The 25456-nt window shown below is 42.0% G+C and overlaps 1 protein-coding gene across 1 annotated transcript in view; it reads right to left on the reverse strand.

Moving 5' to 3' along the window:
* Positions 1-25456, reverse strand: part of LOC144769964 (uncharacterized) — a 321126-nt gene that overhangs the window by 18153 nt on the left and 277517 nt on the right. The window contains exon 7 of the mRNA XM_078654161.1: positions 12293-12376. Coding sequence (XP_078510287.1) covers positions 12293-12376 — 84 coding nt within the window. The remainder of the gene's footprint in view (positions 1-12292; positions 12377-25456) is intronic.

Genomic DNA, 25456 nt, shown 5'->3' on the forward strand with positions numbered 1-25456 from the left:
TCCTGACACTCTTCCCTTTTCCTTATTTTTTATTTTTTGGCACTCGTCCTTGCATGTTGTTTGTGTTCACGACCTGAAAGTGATAAAACACTCCTGTAATTCTCAGGTGTATTGGCCTCTAACTCTGTTCCTAACGTTCACCATACGGAAGGCATACCTGTTTAATTCTGATTCTCCCTCGTGTGCTGCAAAAACTGTGCGTTTCTGTCCTCGAGCGGCTGTGTATGCTTCAAGCCGTCTTTGAGTTTTCCTGTATATGTAGGATCGTTTTTAGTTTAAAGGTTTTTAAGATTAAACATGGTAATCTTTTTACTTCCCACTTCCCACTTGTGCCGCATCATACCTGCTTCTGCGGCGATCCGGTGACTGCTGCATCAATCTATGGATGCCTCAGCCATCTTGTGATGTGTTTTTAAACATCGCCGTGCATAGCCCTCACAAGCGCGATTGATGGCGGCCATCTTTTAGTTGGTAAAAATGCGGCAGCTGTGCGGCATGTGGAAATACAATGGAAGGAAATTAATTTCAACACAGAACTTTGAGGTGGAAACATTTGTGTTTTTCAAATTGTAAAACACGCAATGTCGTGTACGTCATTGTTTGTCCATGCTCCAAAATGTATATTGGCAAAACAACTCAGCAAGCCAATATACGCATAACTCAACATAAATCACGGATAAAGAACAAAGTTATAACTGCCCCTATGGTAGAACACTTTGTTGAAAACCACCATAACGAAAATGACTTTAAGTGGTCTATTTTATTCAGTCTGCAACAATCAAAAACTAGGATGGACCCTGACAAGACCCTGCTACAGAAAGAGGCGTACTTGATATTAAAATTTAACAGTGCGCTTACTGGTCTAAATACGCTATCTGAAATATCAAGGCTGTAAAACTACACTAACTGAGAATCTACACACATAAACTCAGAGGGGTAGCAATTACATAAGTCACCAGGAACACACTAAAAGATGGCCACCACAGCCCCAGAATGATCGATCACACACACAACAGTTTGAGAATTAATTTGTGTATAACCGGTGGTTCATCACATGAACTCAAAATAAAAAGAGAATTACGAGTATAACATTGTTAAATCCTGAAATTTTTTTTAATAGAATACAGGACGAAACCCTTTGTGGTGTCCCTCAATGGGTTTCATCCCCCACTGTGACAATAAATCACTTTTAGGCTTTGGTAATGCTATGTCCGCCCGCACAAGTTGTTGGCCTATGCTTCTATTTTTCTTGTACGCAAAAAGCGGACGAGGAAATGGACAGTTCAGATTTTCTAATAGGTGCCAGTTTTTTAGGACCGCCTGCCTGATCTTGTTAGTGTCTGGCCCAAATATGGTCACACATACTTGTCTGTCTAATTCAGGTTTTGTTTTAGTCTGCAGAAGGCATTCCCGAGGTGTAAATCGTGCCCTCTTGTATGAGTGTTTTAACAGTTTACGGGGATACCCTCTATCTTTCATTTCTTCACAGAATGCTTCAGCATGTTGCTCGTAGTCAGACACCTCCTTACAATTTCTTCTTATACGGAGCAGTTGGCCATATGGTAAATTGACCTTGAGGTTTCTTGGGTGGGCACTTTGATGGTGCAACATCGTATTCTTATCAGTATTTTTCCTATAGAGGGAAGATTTTAGCCGCCCCTCTATACATTTAATTTCCACATCTTGGAACGTCATTTTAGTATCACTAGATTCCATGGAAAATTTGATATCTTGATGTTTTGCATTGAGCCATAAATGAAACTCCATCAACTCAGTGTGGCTCCCCTGCCACAGGAGCCACACGTCGTCGATGTAGCGTAGCCACTGTTTTATGTGCTCACTGTATGGGTTGTTGCTATCAATAAACCTTCTTTCATACTCGGCCATGTACAGTATGGCCATCTCTGGGGCATAGGGACATCCCATAGCCGTACCTTTTGTTTGCATAAAGAATTGCTCGTTGAAACTGAAATAATTCTTCTTCAGGGCAACTTCTGCTAGCTTTAAAATGAATATTGTGGTAACTCGGTGTGGTCTCTCCCGAGCTTCCAGATACAGTTCTATTACCTCCAGTGCCTCGTCCTGGGGGATCTGGGTATATAAGGACGTAACGTCCATTGTCACTAGTAATTGCAAGGTTGGATTGAATTCAGTTCCCTCTACTTTTACCAGAAAATCCATAGTGTCTTTCAAGTAAGATTTCACTGTGCTCACAAATCGTTTTAGAAAAAAATCTACGTATTTGGCCAGCGGTTCCAAGCAGGAATCACACCCAGAAACGATGGGCCGTCCTGGGGGTTCATTCAGATTTTTATGAATTTTTGGGAGGAAATATAGGATCGGGGTCCTTGGGAATTTTTTGATTAAATATTCGCCTTCTTTTGGGCCCACAAAGCCCTAGTTTGACAATATCTGCTATTGTTCCTTGTATGCTTTTTACAGGATCTTCGTGAAGTATTCTATACCAAACTTGATTGTCGACCTGTGACTATGCTTCAGCTAAATATTTGTCTCTTGGCCAGAGGACAACCGCACCGCTTTTATCGGCCTGCTTGATGGCTATTGAGTGATCTTCTTTCAGGTTTTTTAACGCGGTTCTTTGCCCTTTACTTATGTTTTGTTGGATGTATTTTTTGTTCTTTTCCATTTTGTCTATTGATGACAGCATAATCTGCTCAAAGGCATAGATCTGCTTTGGAATCTTCTGGGTCGGTACGAAATTTGATTTGTTTCGTAACCCAGTGGTCTCTTTTTCAACTGTGGGTGGTTGGTTTGCGAAAAAAGCCCTGAGTCTGATCTTTCGACAAAACTCAATCGTTTCAAGTTTGATTTGAGTGAAGTCCATTTGTTGAGGTGGGACGAATTTTAGTCCCAAATTTAATACAGACTCTTCATCCTTCGTTAATATTTTAGGGGATAGGTTAACTACAGTGGTGGTTCCTCCTACGATTTGTAGAAATTTCTCCTTGTCCGCATCTCCCATGGCACCTTGAATCTTGCTTTTGATTGCTGATCCTTCTCTAAAAAAGACACCTGCTTTTTATTAGTGTTCCCACGTGTATCTGAGCCTGATGAATCGGAAGAAGAAGTCTCAGAAAAAGTTTTAAATCTATTGCGAGATCTGAAATATCAAGGCTGTAAAACTACACTAACTGAGAATCTACACACATAAACTCAGAGGGGTAGCAATTACATAAGGCACCAGGAACACACTAAAAGATGGCCACCACAGCCCCAGAATGATCGATCACACACACAACAGTTTGAGAATTCATTTGTGTATAACCGGTGGTTCATCACATGAACTCAAAATAAAAAGAGAATTACGAGTATAACATTGTTAAATCCCGAAAAAATGTTTAATAGAATACAGGACGAAACCCTTTTTATCCACTAAAAGATGGCCGCCATCGATCGGGCTTGTGAGGGCTATGCGCGGCGATGTTTAAAAACACATCACAAGATGGCTGAGGCATCCATAGATTGATGCAGCAGTCACCGGATCACCGCAGAAGCCGGTATGATGCGGCACAAGTGGGAAGTGGGAAGTAAAAAGATTACCATGTTTAATCTTAAAAACCTTTAAACTAAAAACGATCTTCCATATACAGGAAAACTCAAAGACGGCTTGAAGCATACACAGCCGCTCGAGGACAGAAATGCACAGTTTTTGCAGCACACGAGGGAGAATCAGAATTAAACAGGTATGCCTTCCGTATGGTAAACGTTAGGAACAGAGTTAGAGGCCAATACACCTGAGAATTACAGGAGTGTTTTATCACTTTCAGGTCGTGAACACAAACAACATGCAAGGACGAGTGCCAAAAAATAAAAAATAAGGAAAAGGGAAGAGTGTCAGGACAGAGAAAGAGACACACCCAGGAATGTCCAGGTGTAGCTTGCGCTTAGATGCGCTTAGATGCTGCCTGACTGTCATGAGTCACAGAGAATGACAATATGTCCCATTTTGGTTATAGGAACAAAGACCAAGATAATTAGTTGAGTGAAAAATAAACCTGCAGACCGGCGACAGCTGGAAAACAGGTAAAAATAGCGACAACATGATTTAATGGAGGAGATCGAATGAAGTATAGTCAAGTATAGTCAACTAAAACAAAAATTCTTTTTGCTTTATATAAATTTTTAGACAAACTCAAAAGACAGAGCCCTGAGGAGAACCTGAGAAGTGATATCATCGGGTTCGAAACGCGTCGGCACATAAAGGGAATAGACATCTATTGTTTAATAGACCAGGGAATTGATTTATGATCTCTTGAAAAACTTTTCTCATATTTAGTTTATTTAACCTTTAGTCCAAACGTGACTTTGTCTTGAAGGGAGTGTGAGTAGTATATACACTGTACAAATACGAAATGTTTTATGTATTTAATGGTAAAATTTTGTATATTATATATGTTGTAGAAATGTATTGTAGTTATGTGGAAACTGTCCATATGTCTAGTATTCTTTTCACACATGAAATACTGAAAAAGATGAAAACAATAGAATAAAAGGGTACGAATAAAATATACCCAACAAACCTGGGAGTATTACTGGTTTGTTCTCCTTAAATTTGAGGATCTAGAGAAGTGTGTAGTTGGTAATTTTCATTCTATAATATCAAACATTAGAGAGCAGCTTTGTTCCACCCTTCTACCAATGGACAAGGCGAAACTTTCAGCAACATTGTTAAGGAGTAAAATACAATAGAGAAACAAAAGTGGATTGAACTGGAGAAAAGCGCTTCAAGATACCGTTTTGACCTACTGGGTCACTCCTAATAAAATCTTTCTGTAAACCTTAGTTTGAGTTGTCAAGAATTCGGGTCTATGGCCTAAACATGTTTACTTGATAGCTGAGGAATATTGTGAAGAAGAACGATTTGGAAGTTGATCATACAGACATTTAGCTGAAGGGTTGAGAAGTCTAAGAGTAGGATTAAATTAAAAAAGGTGTCATACCATGGTAAAGTTACGCAATTTGTCAGTGTCAAGAAATTCAAGGATTCTGGTGAGGGGTCTGATCCTATTAAGATCACCGCCGTTTGCTGAATTTCTGTGAGAGTCGAAGGGGGGAACTCAAATTTGTGCTACATGTCTGTTTATGGGGGTGAATGCAATGGTGGGTGAGAAGATAGAGAGATTTATCAGGATAGTGCTGATGGTGACTTTTCCAAAATCATGTGTTGGGGACGTAGATGAGAAGAAGGCAGCAACCCCTTCTTTGATGTTCAGGTTGATGAGTTCAGTAGTGAGAGGGTTCAATGAAGAGATATTCGAAATGCTCCTCAGTGAAATGGGCTACTTTCCAAAAAAGGAAAGAGGGTTATCTTCACAAGGTTGTTCAGAAGGTAGCATTCTTGTAAGCAGTGTTTCTGTGAACAATAGCTTTGGAGTGGTGGTGATTTAAGTGTGGATCCTACTGCAGGTGTATTTTTACTGTTCCACAAAGTCATAGTCAAAGGGAAATGGTTTTGCTGGTTGTTATATGATTTTATTGTATAGGGTCTTTAATACCTTGCATGCTCATGACGAGCTCTGCTCGTCATGAGGCAAGGTGCTCCTGATGTGGAATGCTCACACGCGGGGATAATTCCCCTGCTGTGCTGAACATGCCACGAAAACGGGTGCGGCTGTGACGAGCTCAGCTCGTCAGGAGCACTGTGCCTCATGACGGGCTGAGCTTGTCATGAGCATGGGGGCGCTGTGCGCGCCACCCCGCCCCCCAGCACAGCGGGGGAATTACCCCCGCAGCGAAGGGGTCATAATGAGTGTGTAGTTTCCTGGTTCTTGTGTTCACTTTTAGCGTTACTTCCTTGTTCTGTGTAAGTTGCAATTTTCTAGCAGTTCTCCATAAAGGTGATTCCTTTTCTTAATGTTTCTGAAGGGAACGACTCCCATCTATCTAGAGCTATCCCAACAATGCAAGGCTTAAAGCAGGGTCGGTTGATGGCGGGACTCCCATTGACTCTGAACATCAACTGCACTGAAATGGGACAGTCTGAAGCCCTCAAACCTACTCTATGCAGAAGATTTAGTACTAGTCAGCAGGACTAAGGTGAGGCTGAAATGGCTCTTAGATGCCACATTGGGCCACTCAAACACCAACAGCTTGACTATTAATATGAGGAAGACCAAACCACTAACAATTCAAGGAAAAGGACTGAAGAAACACATGTGGTCCTAGGTAGGGACAGGATAGAGACTGTAAATGGCCAATAGAAGGTTCACTGACCATTTAGACGAGATTAAAGCAAAGGAAATGCATTGCAGATGGCCTAGGGCAACTATACAGGAAGTTGAAGGGTCCAACACTAAATCCTGTACTATAATTGGCTCAAGCCAAGGTAATCCCTACATTGACCTACAGGAGTGAAGCCCTGAGGGGCAGAGACAGCACAACCCTGGACAAAACAATACTGAAATCTAGAAGTCAATTTTTCAACTGCCACCATACACATCACCTGCTCAAATTAGACTGGAGCTTGGCCTAGCAAAGCAAGTCTTGGCACGGCAATCTGCATATGTGAACTGCTGCTATGGACTAAAACTCACTCCGGAGGGCTCCCAGGGGCATAACCTCTGGATGGAAATACAAGGCAGGGCGCGAGCTCCTGGAAAAGCCTACATACACCTGGCCCTATCCACCCTTGATCTTTCTTCTGTTTAGGCCTTACCTCTAAGTCATTACGAACCTAAAAAAATGACCTACTGTAACACTCAAGCATTGTCAATTTTTAGAGGTCAAAGTTAACCTGGCAATGCACAGCCATGGCTGGATGACTCTCTGTACTTACACCAAGTTCAAACCTCAAAGTTGTTTAGGAGAACTCTACAGCAACTAGACCAAGGAAAGGTTCCTGGAATACAGGCTGGGGGTACTGCCTGTCCTAAACCACTATCCTCCTTGGAAATGAATTGAAGGAAATGGAACCTACAGACATCGTGGCCAACAATCTCAAGACATCCTATTTGCTTTATGCCTGTGCAAATCTGCTGTGGATGATCGCTGGGTATTCCTGCGCAGGAAACTAAATTAGTGGGACAATCATATTTTGTATCTAATTTTAGAATGATGTTTGTTGCATGATCCTCATTTGTATTTCACATTTTCTCATCAATGTGAGTATCTTTTGATGAGGTCATTTGATAAAAAGTTTTTTTCTGTGATGCAGTATGTGAAGTGTGTTTTTATTCCAATAAACATTGGCACAATTGAAACTCTTAAGAACCCTTCAAAAAAGGATAGGTTGCTTGGTACCCAGATAATTAACTTTCGATGATGTGGTGGTGAACACTGCATAAGTACAAATCATGCACTGGTCTAACAAAAACATATAGGATTAAACAACTAAATAAGACTATGTCCACCATTACGAGTGCCCTTTAAAACCCCCATAACCCGCAGACTCCCAGAGTTACCATTTTTTGGAGTCTTGATAAGTACAGAGGAGGCAAACTCTCAGTGGCGGCCCATGTAGGTAAGAGCAGTGGGGAGGGAGGGGGGGTGAAAGGGATAAACGGCGAGATAGGGAAAGTAAAATAAATAAATAAAAGCATTTACATTGCACTCGTCAAAAGCGGCAAGAGCAAGGTAAGTGGTTTTATTTATTTATTGAATTTACTTTCCCTTTCCATCATTTGTTACTTTCACCCCTCCCCACCATCTCAACGTGCTTACCTGCACAGGCCGCCACTGCAAACTATTGCGATTATACATGTGGGAATGAGACCTACTGTGCTACCTCCTGCGTTTGTCTCGACATTTTTTTCAGAGACTTCTCCTGTTGGTTCAGATGTATTCTTCAGATCAAATAACACTCACCGGTGGTGTTCCAGCTGAACTTATCATTCTGATGATGCTCTCTTTACCCGACCCCTAAGAATTAACGGACCACATGGAATTTGTGGATCATCTGCCTTTGCCTAGAGAATTGAGAATAGCCTAATGTTGCCCTTTTATGGATATATCTGACAGTCGTGATTTGGGAAATGCATCCCTTTTAGTAGATTGTAGCAATCAATTTCAAGATTGAACTTGCACTAATTCAAGGTTGGGCGAGTAAGGTTTGAGTGACAGATCTTAATCAGTCTTAGGCAAGAAGTTTCAGATGTTCCGCCTGCTTTTTCCGATGAAGTTGTTCAACAATATTAGAGAGTTTATGTGGATATCAATGGTCACCCACAGACCATTCACATTTTTGGTTTTGTGAATCTCCTGACTGAGATGGATGCGTTATGTGCAGATATTATTGAATCTATGGAAAATGAAGAATGTATCATGGTGAGGAATTTCATTTTCAAGATTTTAGGGCAAAATATGTTATTCAATCAAAAAATGTGTCACGTTTGAGGAAGACAGTTAACAACGTCAAAAGTCGAGATGGACCTTCAACAGCCCTAAGAGAATGGAGAGTCCCAAACGGTAGCACTGTGAATAAGCTTACAATGTGACAATCACTTGCCTGTTTATTATATCGAACTTTGTGTTTGTTCCCTCATACCATTAAAATAACCTATAGTTTATTTGACTATGGATATGTTTACGATTTAATAAACTTGGCACTCAAGTGGTTAAAGAGAGACTTCCTGAAAAGGTTACATTTTACCAAACACAAAGAATGATTTTAGCATGTATTTGATTGATACTAGTACATTTTAATTTTTTTAAAGGTCTGTCATGCCTTTTGATTTTGTCTGTTCTATCCCACTCATAGAAATTTGTTTCCAATATGCTTGCTTTGCCCAGATGTAATAGGGTTAAGTACTCACCCTAGCTCACTGTGTTATCATTTATCTAATTTTTCATTGAGTTTAATATTTTGGCTAACATAGATTTCATATAAATCTTTGTCTAATGGCTAGTGTACAACTGTATGTGGAGGCTTCATCCGAAAGAGCAAACAAAATCCCTGATGGGTTAAATCTTGATTTTGACCTGAGAGAGAGAAGATGACTACCTAAGGAAGTAGAAGGAGCTAAGAAACATTTCATGATGGCTGAATGATTCATTTAGTGTAAGAAATTGAGTATTTGTTGAAGGAAGTCAGAACCCACTCCAAGAAATGATCACAATCCTTGCCACAGGTAATTCCAAATGTCAAATAATAAACCTGTGCTTAACCCATTGGTGGCTTGGCACAAAGCAGTGAGGCTCAACATAGACACAATGTATAAAGTATTTTTGCAACACTCAAACAGACATAAATTAAGCCTGGATGTTAAACTCCACTCTGTTCGCGGAGTTGGTGGAGTGGAGCGGAGTTTTTTTCCTCACTCACCAACATTAATGTGGCGAGCGGGGAAAATCCAGTGCTTTACCACTTTACTGCAAGATTTCTCAACGTGAGCGGATGGTCGCTAACGCTTGCTTTTAGAAACCTTCCGTACACATTGAGGAAGCTATCACTCAAGTAGGACTTCTACTCGAGCAACAGAAAGAAGCAGCATCCTCTTGCACTGTGCAAGATGCTGTTCGCACTGAATTTCACAGTGCGGGACAAACACCTGCAACTGAAAATCATTGCAAGTGGCACGAAGTTACCCACTCCACCGCTCGCGGAATTCCTCGTAGCTTGACAGAGTTTTTTGTCACTTCACTCACGCGGAACTCCACCCAGGCCTAACATAAAGTAAAAAGACAACAAAGGAAAATCCCAAACCACTTTGGAATGATAGGGAATATTTTAATAAATAAACTGACAACAATTCTATAATTTGAACCAAAGTTATGAATTTCAAAGTTTGAATTAAAAATAGTGCAAAAAAGGTGCAAAGTATGTGACACAAGCAGTTATCTGGTCACACTATACCTGGTCAAAAGTTATGGCCGCCCGCGATGGAGCGTGAGTTTGAGACAGGTACCAGGTGCATCCTAGTGGATAGTTTATCTTCGCACTTAAAAACTTTTTTTGAGAAAAGTTCTCGCTGGCAGAGTCGGCGGTAGGTTGGGCTGCAGGCTGGATCTGAAGAGGGGCTCGATGACAGCGGCCGGATTGAACAGCAAGACTTCAGTGGGAGACTCAGCTTTGATGGGAAGGTAAAGGCTCTCAACATTGACAGTGGGAAAGCTTCAAGCAAGTGAAGTGCGAAGTCAGGGCCCAAAAAGGCATCATCGTAGCCACTCGGCGATGGTCTCAGTGAATTGGTTGGACTTAAAAACCTTTCTGAAAGTTGAGAGCCCTTCAGTGTTGCAAATCAAAAAGTTAAATCCGACCGGCAATTCGTTGTCGGCATCAGCGGCTCAGCAGCTGTCCCGCAGAAGCCTCTTGGTTCTTTTGGAGAAAAGTGTCCATTTTGCAGTTTTTAGACAGAAAGAGTACACACTAACATCAACCAAGGGTCCAGAACTGGGGGGCACCTCTTGGGGGTTAAGACTCACTCCAGCAAAGGCCAGTAGCAGGGTCCAGGGCAATTCCAGTTGTTACTGGTCAGCAGGAAAAGCAGGAAAGTTGCAGAAGATGACATCTGAAAGCCTGTGGTGTCCCTGTAGCTTACACAGGGGGTCTTCCAACTGAATCTTGGGGTCACTTCTAGGGAGCTGAGTTCAGTGCAAGCAAGTCCATTCTTCCTTTACATTTCAGACCACAGGCAGTCCTTCTTCTGAGTCTTCACAGGTCCAGCAGTGTTCTGATTTCAGGTTCTGGGGTTGTCACTTTTATATCCAGTCCAGCCTGTGGGTGTGGGATAATGCTTTGCCTATCCCCAAAACCAATCCTGGTAAGTTCTTCCCTCTTCCCTGGGGTTGGCTCCAGCTTGGCTAGGGAAACAGAAGGCAGGAGCAGGTCTTGGGTCAGGTCTATTTGTGTGTACTGGGGCAGGTCCCTTTGAAGTGAAATCAAGGCCTTTCCTCGCCAGCCAACCTGCCAGGACAACTCACTCCTTTCTACTCCCTTTGTCTACTGTCTGACTCCAATACACATGTATCAACAGTCCAAGGCATCTGGCCACTCACAGAAAGGCCACAGAAACTTTAGGAAGGGAAAAGCCAACTTCTTAACAGTGGAGGATGACTCAATTATTGCTGCAACCCACTAGTAGCACTTAATTTACAAGCTCTTCGTAAGGGTGGTACCATAAGTAAATTAATGGTGCCAATAACATATTTGCCAATGTTATCATGTTTAAATGGAAGACTTTTCACACTTGGCCATTGGTTAGCAGGGGTAAAGTGCCCAGAGTCAGAACGAAAACAAAAATGAGTTCTGCTGCAGAAGGCAAAGATCTGTAGAACCACCAAACAAAAATATGGTCAAATGTAGCACTTAGAAGGATAGAGTCAAGATATCTAAGTGAAGTGTCAGATGTGTTATTGATGGAGTGAAAGCATTAGAGCAGAGGTTAATGGTCCACAGCTTCAAAAGCTGATAGATTCAGAAGTTCAAATATACTCCAGTCATGATGGTCTTCCAAAGGAAGGTGATCAGGCATGACAAAGGTTATTACATTCACCATACCTTGTCTAAAGAATACTTTGGAAGATTTGTTAAGTTTTGTGTTTATTTATTCATGCTTGTCTCCTGGCAGAATCTACCGGACTGGTTGGAAAATAAATTCTCATTAAAATCATGTTGTTTTGTTACATTATGTGTAATTCCTACAAATAATTCCCCGGAACATCTTAGCCACTCAGGGCTGCCTCGGGACACGTGTCCAGCAGCAGAAAAACTCATGTTTCACTCAGCTAGTGACAGAAGAAAATTATTACGTGGGGACACTCTGCTGCATGTATCCAGTCATCAGGCAATTTACTCCTCTGTTCCAGCTCTTAAGTGTGATGGTCTCGAATGCGAGACTAGCCTTAAGACAAATGAGGATATTTCCAGAAAGTGATTTCTCCTGAAAGGCTCGAAGGCATGTCTTGATTATGACTGATTCTTTCCCCTTCTCGAGTATTGATCAGTTGGGAAAAGTTTCAGTTTCCTTGTAGGCCACCCCATCCTGAATGCAATTAATGCCCTTAAACTCCATCCCCCGGGTGATAACGCTTTACTTTAATCTATGTTAGAAGGCCCAGTCATTTATGTTTTCCCACTCACTTGAGGATATTGTGATACTTGTAATCTATTCTTAGCATGTGTTTTCAATTTGACCTGCAGCAAAACCCATAGCTAGTACCAATCCAGGCCCTGAATATAAAATCTGATTTCTTGATATGTGCAATAAAGTAATTGATTCTTGTCACTAAGAAGCAGATCAGTTTTTCTTGAAGGTAACAGATGTTTGGATATCAATCCTTTATAGATGAGCAGACAAAATGGGACTCTTCAGGGTGGAATTTAAAATGTCCTTACCTGTTCCTCAGGTATCGCATGAAATCTGGATGCATTATCTTGAATTGCTCAGTTGTGTAGTTTTCACCAAACAATGTTGAAGGCCTGGACATGAAGATTGAGAAATGTATGAATATTACTAGAAAATCTTAGCGAAATTGTCCTGTATAAATACTGGAAAAGTAAATAGTTAACTGCACAAATAAGGATAAGTAATGAGTTCTAAATATCAAGGCTGTACCGTCCAGAAGACAGCAGATATGGCAAATGCTTTTACTATTCCTCTCGAAGGAATGGGTGAGGGAAATGTAGACTAGGATCTGGCTTTGTCCTCAGAAACTCTTAGCTATTCCAGCAGATTTGTTTGGATGAAGGTGCTCTGTGGCAGTTACCCTGTTCAGGATTTCCTTAACAAGAGGAACAGTTTAGTAATTTCACTATATGTGCAAATGAGGAAAGACATAAGAAATAACAGTTGAACACTTTTTTCCTTTAATTGTAAACTACTAATGATCTATGTGGAGGGTAAGCCATTCAGAGCAATTAATTTATTGTACTTCTTATGGGGCCATTAAATGACATTAATGACTGGGGACATTACTGCTTATTACTAGCTGGAGAAATTTATGGCCACTGCTATCTAGGGACATTGGTGTTCATTCCTGTGAGGGTCAATTACTGTTCAGTACTCGAAGGAGTCATTGATTTTCATTAATGCCATTAACGCTGTTGCTGACTGCTTAGGGACTTGGAAGGTTATTACCGCCTGGGCCCACTTTTGTCCATTACTGCGTGGAGCCATTAATGCCCATTAATGTTTGAGACAATTTGACTTTTGTTGATGCCCAAATCTTGTAAGCTTTATTGGTGTGTGGGAACTTTAATAATCATTACTGTGTGAGACCTATAATGGTACTCCTCAATGGCTAAGTAAATCTATCCCAATTATTGACTAGCACAATTGAGACTCACTACTGCTTTGGGACATTGAAGCACATTGCAGCTTGGGCCCATTTATGCTAAATAATACAGTGGACATTAAAGCTAATTACAGGCTTGAGTAATTAATGCTTAGTAATTACAGGTGTAACTCAGGTTCTTTACTGGTGGGGCCATTGATACTCATTGCAAGAACCCTTTAGTGCTTGGGGCCAACAATGCTAATCAATATGTAGCTCCATTAAGGTTAATTTCTACTGGGCCATCATTAAAATCTGGGTCAGTGACAGTATTCGATGTATTCTGAAACACAAAAAATCAGTGAAAGTCTAGTTAAGGATGAGCTGAGTATCAGCGACTCTTTTCACTGTATCTATCTTGCATTTGCAACCCAACAGAATCGAGAGATCCAGACAACAATACTCCTGCGCCTCCCATCTTTGGGTATGCAGTCGAATGTGTAACTTCACCCAAATTAGGCCTTTCTCTGCACCAACACAGAGCATGACCTGAAACTAAGTCTAGAAAAGATCAGTACAAAATGGTCCTTCTGAGCAGATCCGTTTGGAAAGAAATGAGTATAGTGCCCAGAAAGAAAATATAATTTAATTAGTGCTAGAGCACATGACCTAGCACATACATTTATGCACCCAACCATGCACCCACTTCTATTCATGTCTTCGCTCTCCAGCTGTGTGAATCGATCCTCTACGGGTGACATTCACGTCGAGATTTTGGTTTTCATGGTCAATGTCTTGATTAATATTTTGGATCACCTAATAACCATGGGAGGGGGGGCATCATAGTCAGTCTTTTTCCAGGACACGACTCTCACTTTGCACCTCAGTACAGGGGCTGCTTGACTAATGTACAGGATGCAGGAAATGATTTCAGTAATGAACACATGGTGTACATAGCTCAGCATGAGCTCCTCCTCTCCTATTTCTGTTTCCCATATCCGTCCCATAGGACCTCACACTTTCCAGCCCGACAACAAACATACATGATCATCAGAGATCTTAGAATTAATGAAGCAGTGTGCTTCAAATTCCATAACATCTCATAGCACTCCTGGTCTTGTGAGTAAAAGCACAGTACCATGTATGTATGAGATGTAGGATGCTAAGCCACGCTCCCACTCCAACCTTGTAATCTTTGACTGGACTTCTCCACCTCATGAAATATCTATTCAAAGAGTATCATAGCTTTCAAGAAGTATTGTTACAGTAATACCACTGTAGTTATTAAAGCTTCTACTAAATGATGCAAAGCTTCACCTTTGAAAAGTAGTGAAACTCCTATTTATTAATATCCCACACTATTTTCAAGAATAGCTTTATAATGAAACTGAGTTGTGTTTGTGCACAAGCTTCATATGTGTTTACATATGCCTTAACTGCCCAACTCGTAGCATGCTTGCAGAACATCTTTGAAGTAAATGAGTAGGCATCTGGTCCCAGGGTGCTTCGCATCAAGTCATCATGTTCTCACTTCAAAATATGACTGCATTTCCTGAACTTGAGGCTTGGGATATGGATAAGGAGGTACAACGGGCCCATCGATTTCCCTTGATGCTACCCAAATATTCTCAGAAGTCACCGCAATATCCGAGGGTTATGTTAATTAATTTCGGAAATTTTCTCCTCAGAGAAGCTATATATGATATCGCAAGACCAACCAACCAGCGGGAACATAAAGGATTTAAATTTTTTGTAAGACCGGATTTTGCACATCCGACGGTTGAAAGAAGATGGAGAATGCGTCAACTGTTTAAACCATTTGAAAACCATTTGAAAACCTTGGAGCTACTGTTTATCTCCAGAACCCAGAACCCAGCGAGACTGAAAATTATATATAAAGGACAAACGCGAAGCTTTACTAGTGAGGTTCTAGCCCAAGATTACCTGAGAGAAATAACAGAAGCTGGGGCAAGGAAGCCTGGGAAAAACTAGCTGCAGCACAAATATGGACTGATAACGTACATCGAGTATTGTGAACTCTGTGACTCTAACATAAGCACACTTTGGGGAGAAACAGCGTATGGGGGATGATAAATGCAATAACTGTCGAATTTGTTAACTACATAACCACTTAAAGTTTATCTAGCACACCTTAGAAACACAGGGTTAGGACGGGGATAGGGTGCTAACATGGGCGGATCACATGGACACTCACACCCGGGTACCAATGCACCTGGGGTGCCTCATTGGATGGAAAGGGGGGTGGGGGTTTTTTTGGGTGGGAAGGGGAGGGTGAGTGTGCAGGGACAACCAGGTAGGGGGGGCAGAACAGGTTGGGGGAAAGGAAGGGAGGGAGGAGAACTAAAGGCAAACGGAAAACAAAAAAAAACAAAAAAAAATTTACCCTTATGATATACATGGAGTATATTAACCTTAGCACTTTGGAAAGAACTAACAAAGTAGGAGGTTTATCTATCAGAGTTTATAAAGAAAAACTTTAATGGCTAGGATCAGTATATTATCACTGAATATATGCGGCCTCAATGATATTAAAAAAAGACAAAAAAACGCAGAAGGCCTAAGAACTTCCGGGCCGAATATCGTTTGTCTCCAAGAGACACATATCGAAGGGTCGCAACAATATTTACTAAAATCTTTAGGATACCGACTTATTGCAGCTACATCACAGGGGAGACGTACCAGGGGGGTCGCAATTTTAGCCAAGGGTGGGGGGCTACAATTTCCCCGCACAAAAGCGGATACTTTAGGTAGATATGCAATTACCGAATGCAATTTCAATAACGGGGCAAGCAAATTCACGATATGTACAATTTATGTGGATATCACTGATAACCCGGAGGTACTGATTAAGGTGTCTAACGAGCTATTTCACTGGCCCCTTCCCTTGATTCTCTGTGGAGATTTTAATATTCATTTACCCTGTAATTGGTCCACAGATCCTGGGTTTACTTATCAAGGCAGGAAACCAAAAGTTTTTATTGCTCTTAAAGATCTATGCTTACAACACGGCCTTTTAGATGGCTGGGCCATGGATCATCCGGGCGACCCTGGCTATACCTATTATTCTTTTCCACACTCAAAACATGTAAGACTAGACTATCTGTTTCTCTCAAATAGCTTGCGCTCTACATGTCAAATCAACAAAATGCCCAGAATTCTGTCAGACCACAACCCGCTTAAGATTAATCTAATGAAGGGCCCTGAAAAATCTAACATAAATACATGGACTTTCGAAAGAGCTTTACTATTTAATAATGCATATAAGTCACACATGAGAACTTGGATCCCCGCTTTCATATCAGATAATATCGGGTCGACCGCCATCGACATTGTGTGGGACGCTCTGAAGGCCGGGGTTCGGGGCGAAACCATGAAATTCTCCTTTCACCACAATAAAATCGAAAAAATAAAAATAATATCAATACAAGAAGATCTATGTAAAGCAGAAGAAGGACTTATTAAATCGATTCAGGAAGGTAGTCCAATTGCTAATGCGGAGCGCAAAGTCGCTATTGTTAAAAATAAAATCTTGTCAATTTTAATTGATAGAGCAGCTATTAAAGCTAATATCAACAAGGGTAAAATCTACGAGCTGGGGGAAAAAATGGGCCACCAACTAGCTGTCAGAACTCGCGAAGAAACATCTTTTGCTCTAATTAAAGAAATTAGTGACCCGGATTTAGGCCTAAGATCAGATCCATCTGAAATAAGAACATCGTTTCAAAAGTTCTATAAGAACCTCTATCATGAGGATAACATCGAATGTGGTGATCCCATTATGTATTTGGAATCATTTACCCCACCACACCTGGAAACGATTGAGCAGGAGATGTTAGATGGCCCAATCACCTATGATGAAATACTCTTGGCAATTAAGGGCCTGGCTACCGGAAAGGCAGCAGGCATGGATGGAATTCCAACTGATTTTTATCTTACATTCGCCCCTCAACTTGAGAATATTGTAACTCCCCTCTTTCAAAATATCTTTTCCGGGGGGAACCCGCCCAGGTCATGGTCCATTGCCAAGATTATAGTATTTCCTAAAAAAAACAAAGATGTGAAAGAATTGGGCTCATATCGACCAATTACACTGATTAATGGGGATTCTAAAATCTATTCAAAAATACTAGCAGATCGATTGGCACCCGTAATTCACAATATTGTATCGGAAAAACAACATGGCTTTGTTCCAGGCAGGTCCACGACTGATCATATTCAAAGGGTTATTTCCCTTTTTGATTATACGGGTGTCACAGGAGACCCTATGGCCCTCATACTGCTCGACGCGGAGAAAGCATTTGATAGGGTCTCCTGGAAATTCCTGTGGGCGGCCCTATCCAACTGTGGGATTGGCGGACATTATCTAACAGCAATTCAACAGCTCCATGTAAACCCCAGTGCGCATGTTTTAATTAATGGGGCTTTATCTGAAAGCTTCGCCATAACGCGGGGTACAAGACAGGGCTGCCCTTGCTCGCCCCTTCTCTTTGCTATTTATATTGATGTGTTTATTAACAATTTGGAAAATAACAACTCAATTCCCTCAATTCAAGTCCATAATGTAAAAACTAAATGTCTAGCATATGCTGACGATATAGCTATTACTACAGGTGACCCTATTAACGCCATTATGTGGATAGAACGAGAAGCCCATGCCTTTGGTAAAGTTTCAGGCTATAAATTAAACAGTAGTAAAACCCAGATCATTATTAAAAACAAAATCACAATGCAAGACCCAAGAATAATTAATAAAGCAATCTACTTAGGTGTGAGTATTGATGCTAATATCACAAACATAGTCGACGATAATATTAACCCTCTCATAAGTCGCTCTAAGAAAGAACTACAGCGCCTTCATAATCTACAGCTTACTATTGGGGGGAGAGTTAATGTCGTTAAAATGCTATTCTTCCCGAAGTTTCTCTATTATTTTCGTTCAATTAACCTTGAATTCTCCGAAGCAGTTTTTAAAAATATACATAATTTGTTTTCACGATTTATATGGGGATATCACAATCCGCGAAGAGCACTTAGGTGGCTTACTTTACCTAGAGATCGAGGGGGATTGACACTTCCAAAATTTATATTGTATTATTGGGAAACAGTGCTGCGATACAGCGCATACCTTATAAAAGGAGACATAGACGTCCATAACATTCCCACCCCGCAAGAACTGATTCTGGGTGACGGTTGTGCAGGTTGCTTATGGCGGCACCTAAACGATGATTACTTTAAAAAGGTGAAATTCAAGACTATCTCTAGCACCATTAAAGTATGGCGGAATGTAAACAAATTAGCGGGGTTAGGCCGGTATTCTTTTTATACACCTATAACGCAGAATTTAGATCTACCGGAAATATTTCAAGATTTAGTTTTGAATAGATGGGCCGTATTGGGGATAACACAACTCGGGTGCTTTTTCTCGGTGAATGGTATAAAGTCGTTCGAGGAACTAAAAACCGAATTTAAATTATCTAACAGAGATTTCTTTAAATATCTCCAAGTGTGGGATTTTATTTTAAAGAAAGGGGGCGGACGCATTAAATTCCAACCATGGCAAATTATGGATAAATTGCTATCTATAAAAACCCCTAAAATTGGTGAGATTTATGAAGGGCTTAATCTACTGTTGCCGGACGATTTGGAGAAACATACGGCGGCATGGCAGAGTAGACTTGGCATCTCTCCTCAAACCGCTCTGGAGGCCTTAGAGATGTCAATATCAACCCTAATGTCCATGAATCTCCAAGCACAATTTTATAAAACATTTTTTTCACTTTATTATACCCCAGGCAAATTAGCAAAATGGGGGGACGGGTCTAAGACACACTGTCCGAGGTGCTCCCTTCCATCAGCAGATTCAATTCACATGTTTGCTACTTGTCCTTTACTAGTGAATATCATATCGACAATCTCTGACTTTCTTTCCCTCCTCGCACATTGCCGTATTAATATTTCAACTGAAGAAATTCTATTAGGTACATCAAACACACATCGACCCCATTCAATGCACAGGCTTATCTTCATTGTTATGGCTGTTTTCAGATTGTGCATTGCGTCAGCCTGGATAGATCCTTTAGCACCATCGTTTGTAGAATGGAGAACTGTTTGCAACTTGCAACATAGAAGTAGCGATCTATAGAAACAAAGGGAGGATAAAGCGGAATAAGGGTTTGTTGATTTGGGCTCCTTTGCTAGATTGGATGCATGAGGAGTGAAATGGTTCAACCGCGCTGGTTTTATATCTAATGTCTCCCTCTCTTCCTGTTTATACTTTGTTCTCAGTTTGTTAGCGTAAATGTTCATTGTACAAATTTATTTACTTTTCTCCATGTCTGCTAAAAATTAACAGTAAGCTAGATTGTGCTACCTGTCCCGTTGGGGTGGGGGGGTGGGGTGTAACGATGGTATATAAAATTTAAATGCAAATAAAAATTGTTAAAAAAAAATATATATATGATTCAAGCAGCACCTTCCAATGGAGTTAAAGACAACAACTCAGCTCTACTCTTTTGGATCAGAACTGCTATCACCAAATAAGATTGATTAGATTAATCAACCCACATCCCTCCAAGCCTTCTGAATATATAATGAAAGCGATCTTCCACCCCTTGAATATCTCCTGCTAAACTTATACCATGCTCAAAGCTTCCAACCTATTGGGCGCTATCTGTCCCCTTAAGCTCTCAAATCATTCATTCATTCATTTGAAACTTTATTTCGGTTTGTTTATGAACCATAAAAGTACAACAGAAGAAAAATACATTTAAAACAGTAGGCTAATGCAAAAGTTACATCTCATTTCATATATACAATCAATAGGTTAACATATGGTTTATGGAGTAACAATTAAAATATTAAGACAATAATTTATGTATGCACAGATTTAAAAAAAAAAAAAAAAAATGTAGAACAGAATGGAAGCCCAAGTTTTCCTGAGACGAGTTGTCTAACTACAATCAGGGTACCTTGTTGCTACCGAATCATTCGCCGTCTGGTTAACCACATGGAAAACAAAAATTTAGCAATAGCTGTAACTATTAATGCATTAGTGTCTGATTTTAAAATTCTAAAAAACTCTAAGTAGTTCCTAACTCCTAAATTCACACATAGCTGTATAATCCATTTCTTTCTGCTAGTGGAATAAGCAGGACAGAACAAAATCACGTGCATTAGAGACTCATTTGGATCCTCACAACCTGGGCAAGGGCGGACTGGACCCATTTTCCATTTATCTGTGTGAGAGTGCAGGGGTAATGTACCGTATCTGAACTGTAAATACAGTTTCTTTGCTAAAACCGGTTCTATAGTGTCTAGTTCCTTCTCAAAGCTATAGACACTCTTGAAGTCTAGGAAGCTATCAGTGAGACTAGAGGGCCTGGCTAATCGTAGAGCTTCTTGTAAGTTATGATGTTTTATGGTCTCTGCCAGGGTTCGCCTCGAAATGACTTGGCACGCAGCCTCCGGATTGGACCAGAGATTCTCCATGCCAATCCTGGACGCCTGCCCCCTTATAAATGATAGCCACTTTATCCTCCCTACACCTGGACATGCCATCACAATCTTCAGTTCTTCTCTGTAGCACTCAAGCTCCGGGACACTCCACAATCTTCGCCAGTAGAGAAGCGGGCGTGAGGCAATTGCTTCTGCAATTGGCCTCAGGTTTAAGTCCAGCCTTAGTGGAATTAGTGGAGTATTTTTTGGTAAAGAGAGCAACTGTCTAATGAAGTTGTTCTCAGTAATGCTAATCTCACTCGCTGGTTGGTGCCCCCAGAGTTCCGCCCCGTAGAGAGTGGAAGATCTGGCTTGAACCTTGTATATTTCCAGCGGTGCGCTCACTATTTTATGCACACAGGATTTCTGCACTTTAAGAATCCCCCCAGCGGACTGAGAAAGCCCTAGATTAGCCTTGGACATTTGGGTATCCCAACACATTTTATCATTTAATGTCAGACCTAGGTAGGTGAAATTATTTACCCTTTCCAGGGCTCGTCCATCCATTTTCGGGCGAGGGCAATTAATTGTGCTGGCATTAAACACCATGTACTTTGTTTTGTCTATATTAATCACCAAATTCCTTTTCTTACAGAATTCGGTGAATTGGTCTAACACCCGCTGCATCCCCATTGATGTTTCTGAAAGCAGCAGGGTGTCGTCCGCAAACATAAGCGCAGGAAATTTACCGCCAGCTAAATTGGGTGCGTCAATATTATTTACACTAGTCAGGTCATCAACAAGGCCATTTAGGAAAAGGGAAAATAGAGTAGGGGCAAGTACGCATCCCTGCCTGACTCCCTTCTCAATTGGAAAAGCTCTTGTCAACTGGCCAAATTTGCCATATCGAACCTTCGCATAGGTTCCTTCGTGGAGTCTTTTAAATTGGTGACACAAGTAGGGAGGATTCCCCATTGTAGTTAGTAAGCTCCACAGTTGGTTCCTGTCCACCATATCAAAGGCGGATTTGAGGTCCACAAATGTAAGGTAGAGGCTGCCCCCTTCCAAGACCACATGCTTCCAGTAAAGTACCTGGAGCCGTAGTAATTGGTCGATGGTTGATGTTTTAGCTCTAAACCCTGCTTGCAGGTGGGAGAGGATCTTATTCTCAATAATTCAATCTTGCAAGCGTTGTAAAAGCAGTCTGGCATAGATTTTTTGAGTAACGTCAATAAGGCTAATTGGCCTATAGTTTGACGGGGCCAAAGGAGAGCCCTTTTTGTAGATCGGGATGATTTCAGCCCCCAGCCAGGTACTTGGAACTTGTTGGCCGTCAAGAATAGCATTAAATAGAACGGTCAAGTAGGGGACCCAGATCTTCGGCTCATCTCTAAAAAGATCACCAGGGATCTTATCCAGCCCTGGAGCCTTATTACATTTCAATGCTTGTACTGCTAGTGTAACTTCCAGCAGGGTAAATGAGGGAGGGTGACAACCGGGGACCAATCTCAAGGACGAGCTTGATAAGACTTTATTTTGGGAAGCAGGACTAGAATAAAGATCACTGAAGTAGGCACACCAGGCTTCCTCAGCAATGTTAGGATCGATCTTTGCCTTGCCCTCTGGCTTCCCAGTGTGAACCAAATTCCAAAAGGTTCTGGCATCTTTCGCAGTTAATGCCTGTTTAATAGCATACCATCTCTCTGTTTCCCATTCAGATTTTGCATGGGAAAGGAGATTCTTGTAGGCATTCCTTGCAATCATAATGGGGGTTCTATTGCCTAGCTTAAGAGCGGAAACTAAAGTGGTTTTCGCCCTCCTACAAGACTGATTATACCAGGGGTTGGTGTCCCGTATCTGTCGTTGGGACTGATTTGATTGTTTGTAAAAGCTATCCGCCAGGGCCTTTATTAATTCTTTATGAATGACTAAGGTTTTAGCGCCTTTGTCATGATTTTGGACGCTCTCGTGCAGTGCTATCAGCCGCTCAAGCTGAGGAGTGACACTTTTATACAATAAGGCCAGATTGTCTGGCGAAGACTTAATAGAGGCCCATCGGATTCTTTTACCACCCTGTATGATCCTGATGTTACTAGAGACCATATCATCCCCTTGATACGGCCCATCGGGAAGTGGCAAATCCAAGTCTGCTACCAAGGGGTTGTGGTCACTTTCCGAATGGTCATGTACGTGGAATTGTCGGATCAATGGCCATAGGGACAAGCTAGCCATGAGATAGTCTATTATTGATGAGTGGCCCATTCCATAATAAGTACTCCTTCCTGGGCTATCCCCCGGGAAGCGACCATTACAGGCTCTGAGCGAGAATGTGTACGTCAATGAGGTGAGCTGCATGACCATAGGTGTCCAAGATTTGGTTTGGTAGACATTGGGGGGTGGGATCCGACAAGCGTCATCCTCATCTGTTGTTATCTGAGAAACCCCCCCAAGTGGCTCATAATGGCAGTTGAAGTCTCCCCCATTAACACCTTGGTCTCGCTTGAGAAGCTGTTCAATAAAACGATTAAGGACTCTAGAGTCTGTGAAGCCCCTCCCCCCTGAACAGGGCGTAGGTAGATGTTGATAATTGCTATTTTGGGTGTGTTTGGGCGAGTTAAGAGGATACATAATATGTCACGGTTATTGGTGTTTATCCTTTTAACCGAAAACCCAAGGTGGACACCCACCCATATGGTCAGACCACCAGATGGTCTACCTCTAGGTCCCTTATTTGCAAGCTCAGCATAAGTAGCAAAACCCGTTCTGTGATGTGTAGTCATGGCCCGTGTTTCTTGAAATATACAGATGCCATGGTTATCCACAAAGTCACACCAATCGGTGCTGTCTAGTTTTGCAGCCAAGCCCGCCACATTCCATGATAGGAGTACTAAATTTCTGTTTTTGCAAGTCAGTTGGTCAGTTGGCTGATTGGAGAGTGTGGCAGATTCTACAGTTGGGTCACCCACTTCAGGGCTCGTCTGTCCATTGAAGGTATCATGGCTAGATACGGGGCGGTTGGCCTTATGTATGCTAGAGGGGGAAGTGCCAAATAGGGAGGGTGTGGGTGAGAACCTTGTCCCACTCAGAATGTCCTCCCTTGCTAGCTCCCCTCCACCCGCACTTGGGCCAGATGTAGGAGGGATAGCAAGAGCGGGAAGTCAGTCGCAACCATCAAAGCAAGAAAGGACGCCATATCTGTTGGAAGCTTCCAGTGGAGTAAAAGGGATCAAATGCTCCATGTTCCTACTCCCATGCAAGTAGTCCAGCCCCCCAGGAGGCATACTACGGCCACTAGTAGGGACTGTGTTCCACCCCAAGGTATTCCTGGTAGACAGGGGCCTGGGGAAGTGGCTCATATAGCTATTGTGTGAGGGCATGTGCACATTCCTGATACATTGGGGTCGGCTAACCCCCCAGGGAAGAGGGCAGGAGTCGCATACGATCTTGGATAAAAATAGGTTAGATCGTATGGGGCTATAGCAGTATTCAGGTTCCCAAAGGACCCTGTTAGTATACATCTAACAGCGTCTGGGTTCCTAAAATTAATAACAACAATGTCTCCCTCTATGTTTTTTTCCCTGCTGCCCAGCCAGGGCAAGCGCCTGACATGGACTATCTCCCCATCAATGTAATATGGGAGTGGTCTGTTTTGTCCTAGCCAATGCAGAATCTTATTTTTGAGTTGGGGATGGCCCTCCTTTTTGCCTGCTTCTAGGGGGGGGACACCTGTGAGTACAACTACAAAAGGTAGGGCCTCGGGGGGTAATTCAACATTATGACCCTGTGGTTTGTCATTAATGGGCAAGCTCAACCTCCCCCTTCCCAGTTGCTGGCTCTTAGTACTGGGATTTGCACCACCCTTCTGGGATTCTCTTACAACCTGGGCTATAGATTTTACCGCTGTTACCACAGGTGCCTGGGCCGATTGGGGAACCAAGTTTTTCTGCTGGATGTTGCTAGGGGGCTTGCTAGTTACAGTATTAGCCTTAGCGGAGCTCTTAGGAGGATCTACAGATCTCGATATATTGCTGTCAGAGGGTTTAGTAGCTCCGTTATTGCCACTATTAGAGCCGTTTGGAGCAGCCAGGATAGGAGCAGGGACGATTGGAATCTGTGGTAGAGTTGTCGACAAGATAGTAGACCTTATAGTGGTCATAGGAAGGCTTGTCCTATCTTTGTCAGCAAACAATGCCTCCAGATTACCTAGTCGGTGCTCCACCCTCTTTAAAATATCCAGTATGGGAAGCATAAAGGACCTAAGCAGCTGCTCAACAGTGTTCTGCTCAATATCAGTAGAGGGAGAAATTTCTTGGCATGGAACGGAAGCAACCCCAATTCCGCTCCCTTTATTATTATCAGGCAGTGTAACATATGGGTCTAGGGTTGGTACTGCAATAGACACTAAATCAGTTGGTACTGGGGCCTTAATTACAGTTGCGCCAGTAGTCTTAATTTTTTATGACTTGCCAAACTCGGAATGGCTAAGCTTGCCCCTTTGGGGAGCACCTAACCCCCTCCTCTTTTTAGTTGGAGGCGGTCCGAGAGCTTTGGACGCATTAGTTAGCCTGCCCAGCCTTTTAGGCAACTCCCTAGAAGGAAGACAAGATGCATTATCTACATTTGGACCTGGACTGGGAACACATGAAGGCAAAACATTGGATGGAGAAACAATAAATAGAAGGCCAGTGGGCGGTGGAGTACTTCTAAGGAGTAGGGGGAATTTGTCCAGGGACAATGGATCTTCATTCAGGGTGTCAGTGGTAGTGTCCGACAGGATAGGTGTAGATGCCAGATCAATCAGTGGTCTATTTTTCAAGGACTCAATAGAGCG

Source organism: Lissotriton helveticus, chromosome 7 (genome assembly GCF_964261635.1).
Source record: "Lissotriton helveticus chromosome 7, aLisHel1.1, whole genome shotgun sequence".
NCBI lineage: Eukaryota > Metazoa > Chordata > Amphibia > Caudata > Salamandridae > Lissotriton > Lissotriton helveticus.